The sequence below is a fragment of the Aptenodytes forsteri genome, unplaced genomic scaffold, assembly GCF_000699145.1.
Source record: "Aptenodytes forsteri isolate BGI_AS27 unplaced genomic scaffold, ASM69914v1 Scaffold54, whole genome shotgun sequence".
Lineage (NCBI taxonomy): Eukaryota > Metazoa > Chordata > Aves > Sphenisciformes > Spheniscidae > Aptenodytes > Aptenodytes forsteri.
Genome location: NW_008796044.1, coordinates 18,060,763 through 18,078,203, shown reverse-complemented (window position 1 = coordinate 18,078,203; position 17,441 = coordinate 18,060,763). Strand labels below are relative to the sequence as shown.

General features: G+C 48.6%; 1 protein-coding gene across 1 annotated transcript in view; it reads left to right on the top strand.

The window, feature by feature from the left end:
* The first annotated feature begins 642 nt into the window (after positions 1–642).
* SEPT8 (septin 8) overlaps positions 643–17,441 on the top strand; it is a 35,380-nt gene continuing 18,581 nt past the window's right edge. The window contains exons 1-8 of the mRNA XM_009285941.2: positions 643–754; positions 4,523–4,718; positions 5,399–5,585; positions 11,511–11,672; positions 13,421–13,517; positions 13,888–14,056; positions 14,314–14,446; positions 15,243–15,433. Of these exons, the coding sequence (XP_009284216.1) occupies positions 4,552–4,718; positions 5,399–5,585; positions 11,511–11,672; positions 13,421–13,517; positions 13,888–14,056; positions 14,314–14,446; positions 15,243–15,433 (1,106 nt within the window). The 5' untranslated portion in view covers positions 643–754; positions 4,523–4,551. The remainder of the gene's footprint in view (positions 755–4,522; positions 4,719–5,398; positions 5,586–11,510; positions 11,673–13,420; positions 13,518–13,887; positions 14,057–14,313; positions 14,447–15,242; positions 15,434–17,441) is intronic.

Sequence of the window (17,441 nt, the reverse complement as noted above, 5' to 3'; positions counted from 1 at the left end):
CTGGGGGAGGGAGGAGACAGAAGGAAGAACAAAGTGCATATGGGGGAGGCAGGAACAGGAACAGCAGAGAAACAGTGAAAACTGTGTGGTCACAGATGGTAAAGCAAGAGGGTTCCTCACTCTGCCTGTGCAACCAGCACCCCTGGACGCGTGAGCGAATAAAACCACGCTGCTTATGGCAATAGCAAAGGGAAAAAGATCAAGTACTTGGGGGGGGGGAAAATGCAGAGTTTGTCAAGCTGAATTCAGTGCTGAAGGGTTTAAGAAAATAAAATAAAAAAGGATGAGGAGAAATGAGTGCTAAAACACATGGTGGTGGGTTTTCCTTTGCTAATCTCTCCCAGCTGTATGTAGTTGAGCTCATGCTAGTGTTTTCGTTTCTTTGTAGCCTGGTAGCTTAGTTCTCCCAATTCCCCATTAAGATCAGTATTTTTCCCCTCTCTTTTATGTTGGTGGCTGTCAGAGGGTTTGCGCTGTGGCGTGCCAAAACACAAGCTTTTTTGGGCAGCGTTAGGGTTTGTGTCGGTGGCTCTGCAGTGCCCGGGAGGGTGGTTATTTCTTGGGCTTGGTGGTTCCTCTCGTGTCTCTGACTTGCCATCTCAGTGCAGTTCTGCTAATCTGGCTTCTTCTCCCTACCAGAATGAAGAGAAGAGGAACCTTTCCCTGGGGGGCCATGTCGGCTTTGACAGTCTCCCCGATCAGCTGGTCAGCAAGTCTGTCACACAAGGCTTCAGCTTCAACATCCTCTGTGTGGGTGAGCACAGTCCTCTGCAAACAGACGTGGGCTGAGCTGGCGGCGCGGTGAGGTTGGGACCAGGATTTCTTGTGTGTCCTGCTGTGCCATGGGCCTCGGCAGTGACTTTAAGCAAGTCAGAAATGCCTAACTCTTTAAAAATAAAAAAGCATAATAATTTCAATGAACTTGAGCTCTCTGGAGCTTGATGTGCTTCTGAGTTGTGACTTTCACAAGTGGCTGTTGGAGACTCATTGCCCAAAATTAGAGAGAATTTTGGAAAAAGCTTTAATATATCAACTTTCTGCCTTTGGTGAGGAGGGGCAGGGAGGAAACGGGTGTGGGACTGTCCAGCTCTGCATTGAGCTGAGCTACTGGTGCAGGTGCAGAAGCTGCAGAGAGCAGCAGGGAGGTGAAAGTGGCTGAGCCTTGTGGGTCAAACCGGAAGAATTTCCATAATCAGTGAGGTATTGCTCATCTCCTCTGCTGCAATAGCTTTGCAATAGGAAGGATTAAGGGAAGACTGTATCTGGCAAGTTAAATATTTCCCTTTGCAAACTGGGGTGGCTGGCATGAGCAGCTTCTCGGTGAATACAGCGTCCAAGTAGATGCAGTCAGAGGCACCATGTGTTAGCTGAGAGCTGCTGGTGATAACTTGGTCATTTCTGCCTGGGCCCCAAAGCTAGGGATCAGAGGTTTGTATCTGAGCTGTGCCTGGTTGATGCTTTCCCAGGGTGAGTCAAAGGGCTTGAAGCATGACCATCTCTGTGCTAGGAAAGGGAGAGGGAGTGTTCCTGTTTTTATTGATAGTCAAGTAGTTGTCTTGAAGATTGTGAGCAGGTGCGAGAGGCTGACTTTAAAACAACATCATTACCAAAATTAAAAACCAAGAATATATTGATGTGATCTAGCAAGCGATGCTGGCTAGAGTACTAGAAACCAACTCCTTCCAGTGACGAGATGAGCATTATTTTTACTTTGGCTGGTTCTTGTATTGTGTATGAGGTCTGAAATATTGTAACCTGCTAGACCAGCAGAAATACATCCAGGGACAGCAGCTCCCTACCTGGCCCTCAATCTACCCGAAGAGAATGTGGCTCTGTATAGACTGTGCAGTGAAACCCTGATGACTTGCACAAGGTGCTTGTGCCATACCTAAGCCACTTTTGCATATCCAAACCACAAGTAAAAAGCATGGCTGAAATCACAGTTGAACTGCATAGACTTGTTCCTTAGCAGAAGGGTAATTGCAGCAGAGGGCAATATGTTTTCAAGTAGTGTCGTTCTTGGGGACACCAGAATGGATACTCCTGTATTCTCATCTGGCCATGCCATTTGTGACACACTGGAAAAAATTAGTGCATTATTTTTGAGCAAGAGGAAAAAAAAAACCCTGTACCCCTGTTTGCCAGTTCCTGCTCCCAACTGTGCCCACAACTGAACAGGAGGACATGGCTTGCATCAGTACTGAGTTCTCCATATGACTTTCCCTTCAGATTAATCTAGAGCACCAGGCTGTTTTTATTTCCTTGCACAACTCTTAGCCACAGCTGGTAGGAAGCGGTGTGTGCCCCTGCCCTGTTCTGAGCACCATGAGGTATTTATTCTCCAGTGAAAAGCAGAACCTGTGGTGCTCGAAGAAAGAAAAAGCCCAAAGCCCTTGGCAGCAGGCGTGGCACCTCCCTCGAACAGAAACTTGCTCACCCTCCTGCTCTCCCATCGGTGCGTCCGCTGTAGGGCTCCTTGGACGTGGCTGGGTTCAGCAAGATGGGCTGCACTCAGTAGAAGCAGTGGCTGTCTATGCTGAAGGTGTAGCATGACGGACTGCCTGGGAAATGAGTGGGGAGTAGAAGGCTATTTCCTTGGATTTTGCCTCTCTTTGCTCCCTTAGCCAATACGGCTGTGTGTAGTGAATGAGGAGTTTAAATGGGGCCCCTTGTAGGCCAGTCTGGAAAATATCAGAGTCTCATTTAGTTACCAGGAGCAGCAGTTCAAAGCCTTCCTGGCTCACAGACAGCCTGTGAGCCAAGTATTCTCGGATGGAGCTTGGTTTGTGATGCATCCCAGGTGTCCTTCAATGGCTGTTGGAACAAGGGGGCTACAGATGGGAAACTTCTCCTAATCTTGCCTCTACTGGTTCTCCAAGAACTAGCCTCTCCCTACCAAGTTTCTCTGCCATCCCCTCTTGACTCCATGTTCTCTCCCTCTGCGTATCTCAGAGGTTCAAGTTGGCAGAATTTTTTCTACTACTGGAAAGGTGAAGATGCCTCGGAAAGGCCCTGCTTCAGTGCTTCAGCACAGGGCTCTGCAGAGTTCTATAGCAAAAATACACCGTGAATGTGGCCTCTGAAAACATTGTCGTGCTTTGGCCTCTGTGTCACAGATGCTATGTATGGCATTTTGGTATTGGTTTCACTTTGGTTTCCCCTAAACAGCATTCTTGTCTCCCCTTGGCTGATCTGGCATGAAGAATTGTGGAGCAACAGGGTAGCCTTGAAGGAAGCAGAAATACTAAAGGGAAACTCCAGAAATCAAGAGCATTGAGAGACGAAACCAGCTGGGTTGCAAGATCTCTTCAGAGCAGAGCAGCACCTCTTGATCTCTCTGACAGCTGCTGCCTTGCTGAGGTTATTTGGGTGCCTGTGGAAGCTCATGCCTGATGTGACGGAAGAGTTCATTGCTTATTTCTTCCAGTTTGGCCAATTCTGTTTGCTGCACAGGTGGCCCTATCATCTGAAAGCATAGACATACTGTCTGTGACGTGTCTGTGCAGAATGGGACCATCCTGGACAGTTTGCACGTACTGAGCCAGATCTCAGCAGCTCACCGAGTGCCTTGTGTGGAGCTTGTGATGCTTTTCAGAGGGGAGAGTAAAAGAGCCGCAGAGCTGACGCTGGTGTAGCTGCTGTGTGGATGGAGGGGGAAGGGGTTACAGCAGAATGGGCTTTAGTCCTTTGGCAGTTATTAATGGGACATCTGGGGCAACAGGGTTGAGGCCGTGGAAGAGGGACAAGCTGGTTTAAGGCTTCCAGGCAGACCAAAGTTCAGCTGCACACTGAAATCACGAAACCTTCATGCAGCGTCTTTTCTGCTGTGAAAAGAGATTTTCAGTTTGATGGCAAGTTGTCCTAGCAGGTCCAGAGCTGTCTGCCTGCTTCTCTGCACTGAAATAGGCACTCAGATTCCCTCCTCACAGGGGTCTCCACTCTCCTCAGAGACTTTAATGGGGAGAGAAAGTGGTAGAGAAGCCCGTTAAAGTCAGGAATCTCACAGAAGAGAGTGAGAGGAAACCTCATTGTCAGGCTTCCCTGTCACCTCCCCAGCACACCAAACACCATCGCTTCATGCTGATCTGCAGTGTTACCTGGAGCTATCACTGTGTTTGGGACAGCCAACAACTGACCCAAATAGTCCTTGACAGTAGGAGCAGCTGAGTTTTACTCCATCTCAGCTGAAGACTCAAAAGACTCCACTAAAATTGTGCTCTCCCCAGCTTCTCTGGTGCAGGATCCCAAGCAAAGCCAGGCTATGTGGAGGGGAAGGTAGTGTGTTTTGCTGTGCTGTATGATCTTCGCTGGGGAGATGAGACCAAAGTGCTCTGTGTTAGCTTTGCATTAAGCGTGGGAGGCCTTCGAGAATGCAGTTACTTCTGTGACAATTATATGTCCGTCCACAAGCAATTTGTAGTAATCTTTCACAGTATAATTTAGTTCTGCTCTGTAATTAACGTTCTTTGAAGTACCTGTGACAAATTCATGCTGCAGTGAGCTGATGATTTCTCCTTCCCAGGTGAGACCGGCATTGGGAAATCCACGCTGATGAATACCCTCTTCAATACCACGTTTGAGACGGAGGAAGCCAGTCACTATGAGAGCGCGGTTCGCTTGCGGCCACGGACCTACGACCTGCAGGAAAGCAACGTCCACCTGAAGCTAACGATTGTGGATGCGGTTGGATTTGGGGATCAGATAAATAAAGATGAAAGGCAGGTCTCGTGCCATCTGCTTGGCATTTCTGGGCTTGCCTCTGATGCTTAGACATGAGCTGCCTGCAGTCCTGCTTGGAGTGTTGCAGAGGAGATGTCTCTTTTTCTGTTAATAGAGTGGCTCTGGTTCTGGGGACTAAGTGTAGAGGGAGTTGGGTGAGGAGCCAAAAAGAGAGGTCATAGGAGGTCTTTCCAGCAGAGAATGGTGTCCTCCAGGAGTGTGAGCAGTTAACAAGCCGTCCTCAGTGCAGGGTTGGGAAATTATCTGTTCTGGCAGTGATCGGTGTCTCTGGACCTGTCTCATTTAATTACACAGACATCTTGTTCAAGCCCCAGGTAAAGGCTTTCTGGGACTCCAAGGTCTCTCCTTGGTCATGTTGCATTGCTACAGCCAGATGGCTCAGTCCTGAGATCTGGGCAAAGTTTGATCTGTGGAAGTAGTCATCTTTCCATGCTCCATTGCCCTTAGACTTTGCAGTGCAGCCTCAGGAGACTCCAGCAACCTTTGGATTATAAGGTCTGTGTGTAAATGCCACACTTTTCCTGTTGTAAGGCTAAATTGTTTGAGTCTTATAACTACTTTTTAAATGATACCATGGTATGTCTAGGAGAACTCCTTAAGCCTTCAAACTGTTTAATTTTGGGCTCCAGTATCTGGGTTGCTAATGGTATGGTTTTAGTTACAGGCCGATAGTTGAGTACATTGATACGCAGTTTGAAAACTATTTACAAGAAGAGCTGAAAATCCGCCGATCTCTATTCAACTATCATGACACGAGGATTCACGTCTGCCTGTACTTCATCACTCCAACCGGGCACTCGCTCAAGTCCTTGGACCTGGTGACAATGAAGAAACTGGATAGCAAGGTAAGGGGTTGGAGACTGTGGTCCCTCTTTCTGGAAGTGGTGATGCCTCTGTTAATATTGATTGTTATATGGAAGGCTCTGTTCCTTCCAGATAAGTGCTGGACTCCTTCCTGCATGTTAGCTGAGCTGTTTTTAGGACTCTGGTAAAGCTTAGTCTGCCCTGGTGGGTTGCTGAGGTCCTGTGCTTTTTTTTCTCACCGGCTTTCCTGAAAAACGTCAGGTGAAAAACCTGTTTTCCAGCTAGCTGTGTGAAGTCTAGAGTGTCCCATCACTGTAAGAATCTTACCCAGATTAGTTTATGTTTATCAAAGCTATCAGCTGCATCTTTATTAGCTCTTCTTTACACGGGTGCAGGTAAGGATGTGTTCCAGCTCCTGCAGTCGAACTTTGGAAACTGCGGAGCCAACTCTGCTGTCCTGACCTGTCAGCAGGGACAGAGGGGCTGAGAGCAACCAAAACTACGTAGACGTCCTAAGGTGGTGGTCAGTACAGAGGAGACAAGGGCTGAAGAGAAGCATTGGCTGTGCGTGCTGGCGCACAGGGAGTGCATGAGCTGTCACTGCTGGTAGTGCCAGATGATCTGTATAGGAGATCACAATATCTTCTGAAAATTTAAATATGGTGAGAAATTCTCAAGGTCATAGGAAATCCTAAAAGTGGGTTGCGAGAGGGTCTAGCTGGGGGTTGCTTCTTTGTGCGTAAACTGTTACTGCCTTAGGGGGCAGTGGGTTACTTAACTGGTTACTGCTGATATTCCTGCGGCTCGGAGGAGGTTTCTGACACACTTGTTTGTTCCAGCTGCCTTTAGGGAGCTGCAGGAGCCTTCAAAGGTCACTAGTGACAGCAGCACCTCTTCTTTTCTTTGCAAGAATTTCTTATTTTTCAGAGCAGTATTTTAGCAGCAAGGTGGTTCCTTTCAGATGGCAGACGCTGATCAGTCTACAGAGGGGGCAGGCAAGGCAGCTGGGACCCTGCAGTAACTGGGGATCCCCTGGATTACATTGAGGGAATGCTCTCTTCTCTGGCTGTTGTCCACGTGCAGCTCTATCGGACTTCCCTGGCGGGTAGAGTTCCCCCTCGTGGAGTCCCTGCTGTTTGCCCCCACCACCGGGGGCTGTTGGCCTGCTCTTCCTTGGCCCCACTCCAGAGCAGGCGCTGGCTTCCCATTGCAGTGGGCTGTTTGTAACCGTGGTGGCTGATACACTGACTTCATCAGGAATCCGAAAACTTTCCCTTAATAAACTCTTGTCTCTTGGTGTGGTGCCAGCATTACATGTTCCCAGAAGTATGTTTGGAGGAAAGCTTTTGCATGATTCCCCTTGGTGCTGGTGGTCCCACAAAGCTTTTCTCTTCCTTTCCTTCTGCATTCCCTACTTTTCACATCTCCCCGTGGCTGCCTTTGGTCCTTGGGTAGTACCAAAATAAATCCTTTGTACTTGTGCAGAGATGAGAACTTTGTGTGCACGCAAGCCTTTTGTATTTCTAAACTTCCACTTAAATAGTCCTCTTTGAAGTCATTTTATCCCTTTGTTCTCATCTCCCTTCTTACCACAGTGTGAGAACATCTTGGATTTCATGGTGTGGTGGCCTCGCACAAGCAGGCACATGGAAATGAATAAGCAAGTAGAGACCACTGATATTTTCTGGGTGTCAGGGGTTTATGTTGCGTTTCTGCATTGGTGTCATCCCAGGACATCACGGTGCTTTCCAGGCACTCCTTAAAGATTTGTGCCTGACAGCGCTGTGCCCCTTTCCCAGTACACTTGAACCATTTGTGCTTGGGGGCCAGCATGTGGGCAGAGTGAAGTGGGATGTCAGCAAACACCAGGCAGCTTTCTATCTGCTCCAGACTGGTAACAGCGAGTGGTTACCGTGGCTGAGCAGAGAGGTGACGTGCATTGACTCGCGTCTGCAGCCATGTGAGCACACCTGAACCTGGCTTTCCCCTTGGGAAGCTTTACGTGGCTGGTGGCCCCTGTTTTACAGTTGAAGAATGGAGCCCACGGAGACGAAAGGTGTATCGGAGGCCATGCTTTGCTGTGTGCTCTGCTGGCTCAGCCTCTGAGACTAGTTTAAACAAGGGTCTTGTAGGAACCCGGCTCAGTTAACGCCTTTGCTTTAGCACACCAGTGGCATGGCATCAGGTGTTGGGCAGGCTTTTGAATCTGTGTGATGACTTCAATAATGAATCTTGCTTTTAGTGTAAAGTTTACAAAATCCCTTCTGGGTAAAGCTGTTTTGTAAACAAAATCTTCCATTGTACTGTAATACAGTATTTGTTTGGCTGAGCTCGTGGCCAGCTGTTGTCTAGGGTATTTCATTACAGCCAGAGAGCTAGAAGGATCTTCAGAAGTGGTTCTAGGTGGATGAAATGTGGCTGGCTGGTAGGTGGGAAGCACGTATGACCTGGCAGGGGTTGCCTTTCCATTGGGTTTAACCTGGGAAAAGGAGGAGATAAATAAAATTGCATCTGTGTCAGATGAGAAGGTGATTTATTGATTTAAACCACAGCCCTGCCCTGGAAAGGGACGGCACAGCTGTGTGCCGGCACGGGCATCCCGGGGCTCCCTGGTTGTTGTCCCTGGATGGTTTCCAGCCAGCGTGTGCTGTTTACGAGCTGTGGCTAATTGCTTGCCCTCCGTGAGCTGACACATCCTAGGCAGGTCACTGCCCAGTGGGGATGCTTCAGGCCAGTTTCTGCCTCTGCTGTTTGGTTTCCAAGGTAGGATTTGCCTGTTGGCTTCACTGGGACTTGCATTTGGGAACACTTTGGAGATGGGGAAAAAATCCAGCTGTATTTCAGAGGGTGAAAATGCATGTAGCCTTATTATATTAGCAAAATTATTTTCTATCAACTGACTTTTTGGCACGTTGGTTTCCAAGGTAGGATTTGCCTGTTGGCTTCACTGGGACTTGCATTTGGGAACACTTTGGAGATGGGAAAAAATCCAGCTGTATTTCAGAGGGTGAAAATGCATGTAGCCTTATTATATTAGCAAAATTATTTTCTATCAACTGACTTATTTTGGCACGTTTTTGTAAGTTTTATTTTTGGAGATGAGAAATAACTCTGTGGTCAGACTGACTTGAGAAGGAGGTGCATTTTATGCGTGTGCATGCGAGTTCACTGTCTTGTCTGAAGCACAGACTTTCTCTGGCCGTAATTCCAGCTCCAGCAAAGACTTCCAGCACATGGACTGACAGTCAAGGGAACGCTGCACGCCTGTCACATTCAGTGGGATGACACTCCAGTAGTTAACTTCATGATTTTATTACTAGATCTTTAAATAGAGAATATTGCTCTGCCACCATGAGATATAAGAATGTTGCTGTGGGATTTTGCCTGCAACCCAAGGTAAACGTTATTTGTGTAAAAGTAAGAGTGGAGAGAGAAACCTCGAATGGTTCTGGCATCATTTCCTTTTATTGGGTTTTTAAAACCTGTTCAGGAAGGAGAGGAGAGGTGACTTTTCTTCTCTAACTGGTTGTATATCTGTTTGGCACTAATCTCCGTGCCGCATACTGTGGCCTTTGCATAGAAATGGATGTGTGGAAGGTGCTGTAGGAGGGCAGGATTAGACATGCAGTTCGGTTCTGTAGCATCTCGTATCTCGTTTGTTTCTTGTTTCCAAACTTTTCCATCCTTTCTCCTTATTATAAAGGGATGATCTCATTCTAGACTTAGACAGCTTTTGGGTGCCAGTACTCAAAATCAGAGAAAGGAGAACAGGAAGATAATTGTATGGTGCTCCGGGTATCACTTGTTAACCGTGGGATTCCAGCTTGTGGTTTTCCAAGGCATGCATGAAATCAAAATAAAAACAGTAATAATTTAAAAAATTAAGGAACTTGCAAGGGAAGAAGAGAGGAGTGAGATATACCCAAACGCCGTTTCCAGGACTCCACAGTATTGATGTTGGCTGTTGATTACTGGAAATACGACAACTTGTAAAATCCTTTTGGGTTTTGAACTCTGTGACAGCAGGTGCTGACTGAGTTGCCTTTTCAAAGCATGAGGAACCTGGTTGGAGGGGACTTGAACCAACCTCGGTTTACACCTTCTTTGAGTGCTGCTGGGGCAGCAGCTGACCACAGAGCCTGCCTTCTCCTGCTGCTGGGGAAGCCGTGCCAAGCTCCAGGCTCTGCACCCCCTGCCTCGCTGTAAGCAGAGCTGAGCTGGTGCTTTTTGGAAGAAGGGGGGAATTGCTCTGCACCCCCTGCCTCGCTGTAAGCAGGGCTGAGCTGGTGCTTTTTGGAAGAAGAAGGGGGTAATGGCTTAGGCCAACTGAAGGTGGACTAAAATCACCTCTTGTGCTGGTTTGTCAGCGTGCCTGGCTGGCTGGAGAGCATGAAGCCCTGCACACAGCAGCTCCCTGGCAGTGCCTTTCCCCTCGCAGATACTGCTCATGAGCGAGTGGTACATGAGCTGTGAGCTGACCCTTTTTCTGTGTGAGATGGTGGATCCAAGCCTCCTCAGCTCTTAGCAGGTCAGCGAGACACCCGGCTGTGGCCATGGCCCTTTTTACCTTTTGTAATGAGGACATCGACCTGCTGAGGAGTGGAGTGAGACCAGCAGACCTTGTTCTGTGGGGGTTTGTAGTCCTTGGTAAAAGAGGCCGGATCGGTGACTGAGAAAAATAAGGAATTTATCCTCTCAGATAAATTTGCAATGAGTAAATTAAGATGAGTTTCTTTTGGAGTGAGTAAATGCTCTTGTATTTAGTGAGTGCTAAACCAGAGGGGGGAGGAAAAAAACAAGAAGTATGGAAAAAACACTTGAGCTACAAAGAGAACTTGAGCTGGGAAAGCAAGGTCATTTATTTTAATGGGCACCCATTGGAGACCAAATGGCTGTTACGAATTTCTGCTCTGTAGGACAAAAAGTGTTGGCTCCTGGGAAATGTTAGATGGCAAATCAGGCTTTCCCCTCATTTGTCTGAATTCTTCTGTTTTACTGCTATGAATTTGGCTGCTGTTCAGACAGACGAGTTTTGTTGTTGTTTGTTTAAGCAGTGGTTTGCAGTATTGCGCTTGGCTTTTCTGGCCATAGCAGCATTATCTAATAGAGGTCCCTGTGACAGATCCTGCCCTGCTGTAGCTCTCCCAAGCATGAGGCCACAGTGAACCACATCTCTCCTGAAGGATGTGGCCCTCGTTTGCTCTCGATCTTGGTATGTACTGGGCACGGGGGGACCTCCCCACCCTGCAGCTTGCAGGTGGCTTTGAAATCTGGGTTGATGAAGCTGCGTTAGGGTATTGTGCTAGGTGACCGCTGATGCGAAACCAAAGCTGAGCAGCAACAGCATGAAAACAAATCTCCTGTCTGCCGTATGGCACCCTGCACCTTTCCCGGGTGGTCCGTGTAATCTGCGCAGCAATGCCTGAGTTGTGATCCTCAGGGAGAGGCTCAGGGAGTCCTCGGGAAGGATCCACAGCTGCTGTGAAAGCGTCTGAGGAGTCCCTGCTCTTTCTGCTTAAGCATGGGAAGGCTTCACATCAGCTCGCTGCAGCGTTTCATCCTTGCGCTTGTCTTCTAAAACGGCTTGTCAGCACAGCCAGGAGTGGATGGGTGATAACTCGAGATGTGACAGTTACGCTGTCTCTGCCTCCCTCGAAGTGTGTAACAAAATGCATAGGCAAGAGCAGAGGCTTTGATCTTCTCGTGTATTTATTGCAGGGTGTTTGTCTGGTTTATCTGGAAGTCTCGTAGCCAAATTAGTCCTGGAAAACTCTTCCCTCTAGTGTTCAGCTGGGCTTGTGCTGCAACTCGCATGCAAAAAATGTAGCACCTTTGTGGTTTTATAAAATGTAAAGCAGCCACGGGGGTAGGACCCGGGTCACCCCGCGGGCACCCACGCTCCCGACAGAGCTGCTTGCCTGACTGCTGCTCACCTGGTTATTTTTCCTTCCTCCTTTCTGCTGTAGGTGAATATCATTCCAATTATTGCCAAAGCAGACACCATCTCCAAGAGCGAGTTGCACAAGTTCAAGATAAAGATAATGAGCGAGCTGGTCAGCAACGGTGTGCAGATCTATCAGTTCCCCACAGATGACGAAGCAGTTGCTGAGATCAACTCTGTGATGAATGTGAGTAACGCTGCCAATCACATCGCCTCCAGAAGTTGTGACAAATTAAATTGCTGCACAAAAATGCATTTGAAGGGCAAGTTTCATTGGGATTGTCCAGACGCTAAATCTGTTTGAAAGTTGAGCTGTGGATCTGACAGATGCCTAAGGCTATTGCATACAGAATTAATTAAAATGGGGCTCTTATTTAATCTGTGGTCTCTCTGGAGAAACTCAGCTCAGCTCTAAAATTTGTTTTATTGAATTTTTGGAAAATACTTTCTTCAGAATTCATTCTGTCTGCTTTTAGGCTACTTTTCATTTGAGGAGGGAGAAACTTTGAATAAAAATTTTACAGTTAAGATTTACATTAGGCTTCTGACTTAAGCAGGCTAAGCAGAGAAAACCCAATTTATAATAAAGAAGAAAAATTGTCAGACTCTATTTTGTCTTTTTTTGAAGTTCAAAGATCAAATTCATAGAATCATAGAATAGTTTGGGTTGGAAGGGACCTCTAAAGGTCATCTAGTCCAACCCCCCTGCCCTGGGCAGGGACATCTTCAACTAGAGCAGGTTGCTCAGAGCCCCGTCCAACCTGACCTGGAATGTCTCCAGGGATGGGGCATCCACCACCTCTCTGGGCAACCTGGGCCAGTGCTTCACCACCCTCAGCGTAAAACATTTCTTCCTCATATCTAGTCTCAATCTACCCCCCTTTAGTTTAAAGCCATTCCCCCTTGTCCTGTCGCAACAGGAGTTCAGACCTGGCTGAAGCATATGCAAAACACTTTCAAGTTTCCTGTCTCCCAAATCAGAGTGTAGCTATTGCAGTAGAAACAGCTGAAATGTTTCCATGTTAATTTTTTAAATAAAAAGTAGCTTTTATCAAAATGAACACTTCTGCATAGCTGTTTTTGATTAAATGCTTTGTCTTTTCTTGCACACACACCCCTTTTGTTTTTTAAATGTCAATAGCCATTGATTTCTGCGTCAACTAGATATGTGTTTTCACTATAATAATTCTTTTTTTGCTGAATTCATGAAAAATTTGGAGGATGCACTCTTTTTAAAATAATTGCAAGCTGCGTGCATTGGGGAGAAAAATGGCAGTCATGCTTGCTTGGTTTTTCTTGTCTCCTCCCCCCCCAAGAAAACCCAAAATTTTTGGCCGCTTCTCTACCAGTTCCACACTTCCGGATCCATTTCTTCTTAAATGTGAAGGATTTTGTCAACCTCGTCCTACTGAAGTGCCTGCTCCGTGGCTCCTTTCTTGCAATGCTTGAGGACGGTGCCCTGTTTCCTTACTGCGCTTGATGCTTTGCAGACTTGGAGAGGAATGAGCACATGCTGTATCCTGCACATGTCCCTTCCAGTGCCCACACACAAACTGCTGTGCCAAGGCCTGTTTACGGATGTCTTTGCTTGTGCTTTCTGCAAGGCAGGGAGTGCCCTGCTCTTGGCGTGTGGAGGGACTACAGCTGCAAGAACAACCTGACAAATGGATAGAGGGAGATCAGTAATGATCATGGTGTTCCTACAATATTTCCCCATCTAGTTCAGTCCAGCCAGCGTTGCTAGTAAGCTGTGCTATGGCTCTACGCTGCTCTCTGTTGTAATATCCCAGTTCATAGTAGAGACTGCTCTGAGTATTGGAGATTGATAGCTTCAGAGGAAGGACTTTTTGAAGTAGATCCTGTGCCTGGGTGAGGGGGATCTAATGGTCAGGCTGATCTCCGAGGGCTTAGCCCATGCACTTGGCTCTGTTTCAGGCTCATCTGCCCTTCGCTGTGGTCGGCAGCACGGAGGAGGTGAAAGTTGGGAACAAGCTGGTGAGAGCTCGGCAGTACCCGTGGGGAGTGGTGCAAGGTAAGGCGCTGCAAGCCGGGCACCCACCGCAAACCTCCCTTGATGCGTGCATGTGCACACGCTGGCACCCTCTCCAGCTCTGCCCTCCTGCCAGCGTGTGTGCATGAAGGTGCCCTGTGCTAAACGGTGCAGAAATGTCCTGTGCAGCCTTTTGTGGGTTGGCCAGTCTTTCCTTTGAATTCCCATTCCTACCGGCAGGTGGTAATGGTCAACGGGAATCCCTGCATCCAAGAGGCTGTGTTGTGCCCTGTGTGGGACAACAGGTAGAGGTCCTTGGGAGGGGAGCCTCTGGAGTTAATCTGTGTGTGCGTGCGTTTGTGCTCCCCCACCATGTGTGCAGGTTACTGACTTCTCCCTTTGCTTCCGTCAGTTGAGAATGAAAGTCACTGTGACTTTGTGAAACTGCGGGAAATGCTGATTCGAGTCAATATGGAGGATCTTCGGGAGCAGACTCATACCCGCCACTATGAGCTGTACAGGAGGTGCAAACTGGAAGAGATGGGCTTCAAGGATACGGATCCAGACAGCCAGCCCTTCAGGTGAGCAGCCTTCACATCTAGCATCAATTTAGAGCGATACTTTGGTACTGACACCCCCAAAAAATGGGAGGTTTGCAGGTGGTATCCACAATGCTGGGCTGGAAAATACTAGCACTGGGTTTGAACTTTGCATCTGACTTTGGTGGCATTCCCTTCCCTGCCTGTTTGTCTTTAAGCAACACAGACAGGCGTGCGTTTCCCCATCCCTAACTCACTGGTGTCCAAAGAGTCTGGATTTCATTTGCTTTCTTCCCCAGCCTCCAAGAAACATACGAGACCAAAAGGAAAGAGTTCTTGGGTGAGCTCCAGAAGAAAGAGGAAGAAATGAGACAAATGTTTGTTAACAAAGTCAAGGAGACGGAGGCAGAGCTGAAGGAGAAGGAGAGAGAGGTGGGTGTGCCAAAAACCTGTGAGAGGAGCCCAAAATACAGCCAACATAGGATCTGGGTCTGGGCAACATATGAATCCTGGAAAGCACATGCAGCTCTTGAGCAGACCTCACCAGCCAAAGCACAAACACACACACCTTCCCCCACTCAGAGAAGGGGACACGGGGTAATGTTTTCAAAACAGCATCACTGGTTTAGATGCCTCAGAAACAAGAGTCTTCCCCGTCCTGTGCAGTGTGTAGGAGACTTGGCTGCTGCTTGGTGAGTGAAGGGCAATGCAGGACGTTTTGGTGAGTGTCCATGTCAGGTAGACTTCACCCCTGGAGGCTCACTGGACGGCAGAGTAAAGGGGGCAGCTGGGCTGGAGTCCCCCGGGTCAGTGGTGTGAGGCCACGGGCAGCTGCCATGGCTGGGGAGGAAATAAATGGACCACCTTCAAAACTAGCGAGGAACGAAAGAGCCCACAGTGTCCACAGCCCCCTTGCAGGGCTGCAGACTGAGCTGAGATCCTCGGTGCACTTACCCAGGGCTCACGCTTTCTCCCATTTGATATGTGGTGTCAGGCAGAGCTGAATTTCTTGTGTCTTCCCTGCTTTTGGTGAAGAGGCTGTGATTGCCCAGAGGTCAGCTCTGCTGAGGGGCTTGCACGGTGCAGGGGCACCGGCTGCTTTGCCGTGCCAGCTGGTCTGTCTCTGGGGTGGTGGGGATTCGTGCGGGAGGTGTGACTGCGGCTCTGGGGGGAGCACAGCCTGACGATTGTGCTGGATGCGATGCTCAGAGGGTCTGTCTCCTACCAGCTGCATGAGAAATTTGAGCACTTAAAAAGGATACACCAGGAAGAGAAAAGGAAGGTGGAGGAGAAGAGGAGGGAGCTGGAGGAAGAGATGAACGCCTTCAACAGGCGGAAAGTAGCGGTGGAAACCTTGCAGTCCCAATCCTTGCAGGCTACCTCACAGCAGCCGCTGAAGAAGGACAAAGACAAGAAAAAGTAAGTGACTGAACTTGAGTCTTTCTCCTCTGCTGCTGGGAAGCTGGGTGTCTGCTCAGATGCTTTAATGTTTGGTCAATTGCTTAGACAGCAGATGGAAAAAGGGGGTTTTGGAATCCTAATTCCTACCCTTCTGACTCTTTGCCTAAAGCGGAGGAGAGACAGGGTCCATCTGAGCCTGGGCACGGCCCTGAGGAACCTAATTCCTACCCTTCTGACTCTTTGCCTTAAAGCGGAGGAGAGACAGGGTCCACCTGAGCCTGGGCACGGCCCTGGTGGCTGCGGGTGGGAGGGATTCGCAATCTGGGACCATTCTCTAAAGGCTGAGAGTCCCGCGGGGTTTGCCCTTGCCTCTGTGACAACCAGCTCAAGTGATCCTGCGAGCCGTCTGCTCCTGGAGACAGACGGGAAGGTGACTAGGAATAAGCTGCATCTTGTCCCCAGCAGAGAGGAGTGGTGACAATCATGACACAGTTGTAATGCCTTACAGATGAGGTCCCCGTCATGCACTGCCTCACTGTGATCTGTAGGCTTGGGGCCCTCTTTGGAGAGTGCTCTTACTTTATTTTTAGAGGCAGAGCTGTAAAGAAGGAAACAGCAGCTTAAAGTGAAGATGCATTGGAAATTCATTAGGGCTCCGTGTGAAATAGGGCTCCAAGACACAGTTCTGCTTACGAGAAACCTCTTTTCCCCTAAAGGCAGAATTCTTATCTTAGCTTGCTGCAAGTTAATTGACATTGCTGAAGCCAGCAAGAGTGTGAAGCGAGGGCATGTAAATAATGCTCTTTCAGCTGCCTGGTTGTGTAATGATAGAGCAGGAATGGAACAAACAGGTTTAAAAAGAAAAGGTTGGGGGGGGGGGCAGTGATCCTGCTTCCATTCAAGCCAGTCTTCAGGGGAACTCTGGCTAGGGAGTAAAATGAGAAGTACCATCATGCAAGCTGGTAATTCTGTTATTCCAGCACTTTTTGTTACTTCCCCTTGCGTGAAGGAACTTAAGAGTCTGAAACTGCATTCTGTCAAATCCAGAACAGGCTGGTGGCAATGTTTTCTGAGCCTTTTAATGATGAAAAGAAAAAAAGACCATCGAGAGTAGCAACACCCGAGTTTGCTCTTGAGAGCACAACATTTGGCTTCACGTTGCCGATGAGATCTCGTGCTCTGTCATTTCTCTGCTGTGAACTGCAGCACTAGGCTCTGTCATTTCTCTGCTGTGAACTGCAGCGCTAGAGAAGCTCATTCTGCGTAATGACATGCTAGTAATTTGTTTCTTCCTATGGAAGATTACAGTGCTTATTACTTAACATATTTCCTTGGAATGTAAATGTGTTGGTGTTAAAACAAAACCAAAGCACTCTCTTCTTCAGACCTCTCAGCATGCTCTGGGCACGTCCCACCTCACAGAGTCCAAAACGCTTTGTAAAATATTTTGCTGCAAATAGAGTTTAATCCAGCTAAACTCGCACATGAATTGGGGGCTGAATACCGGGGGCAGCCTGGGGCCCTTGAAGAAGGCGAGCACGCTGAGCCGCACGCTGTTAACTTGCACGAGCGATGCCGGTCGCTGGGATGCTCCGGCGGTGATGTACTGTGTGTGCCGGCCAGGCAGAAACGCTGCAGCTTCCCCTCCACTCCGTCTGTCTGCGATAGAAATAGGTTTCCTGCGCTTTAGCTGGTTTTAGCCCACCTGCGGACGTGAGTCCAGACGTCCTTCCTCTTCTGGGTGGCGATTTAGAAACCGGCCGTGGTCAGAAGCAGGGCCAGGAGAAGGCAGCTCAGGCGGCGTACGAAGGACCGAGGGGCACCCACAGTGTGTGCTCTGCGCGGTGGGGACCCCTGTGCGGTGCTGGGGTGGGGGGGCTATCTTTGGCTCTGGAGCATGGCTAGAGGAGGTGCACCGTCACCAGGAATAAAATTAATAAATTAGGGAGAGGAAGTGGGTTTGGATTGGGTTTGGGGTTTTTTAGTTTGGGGGGGGGGGGGGGTTGGTTTGTGGGGGGTGGGGGTG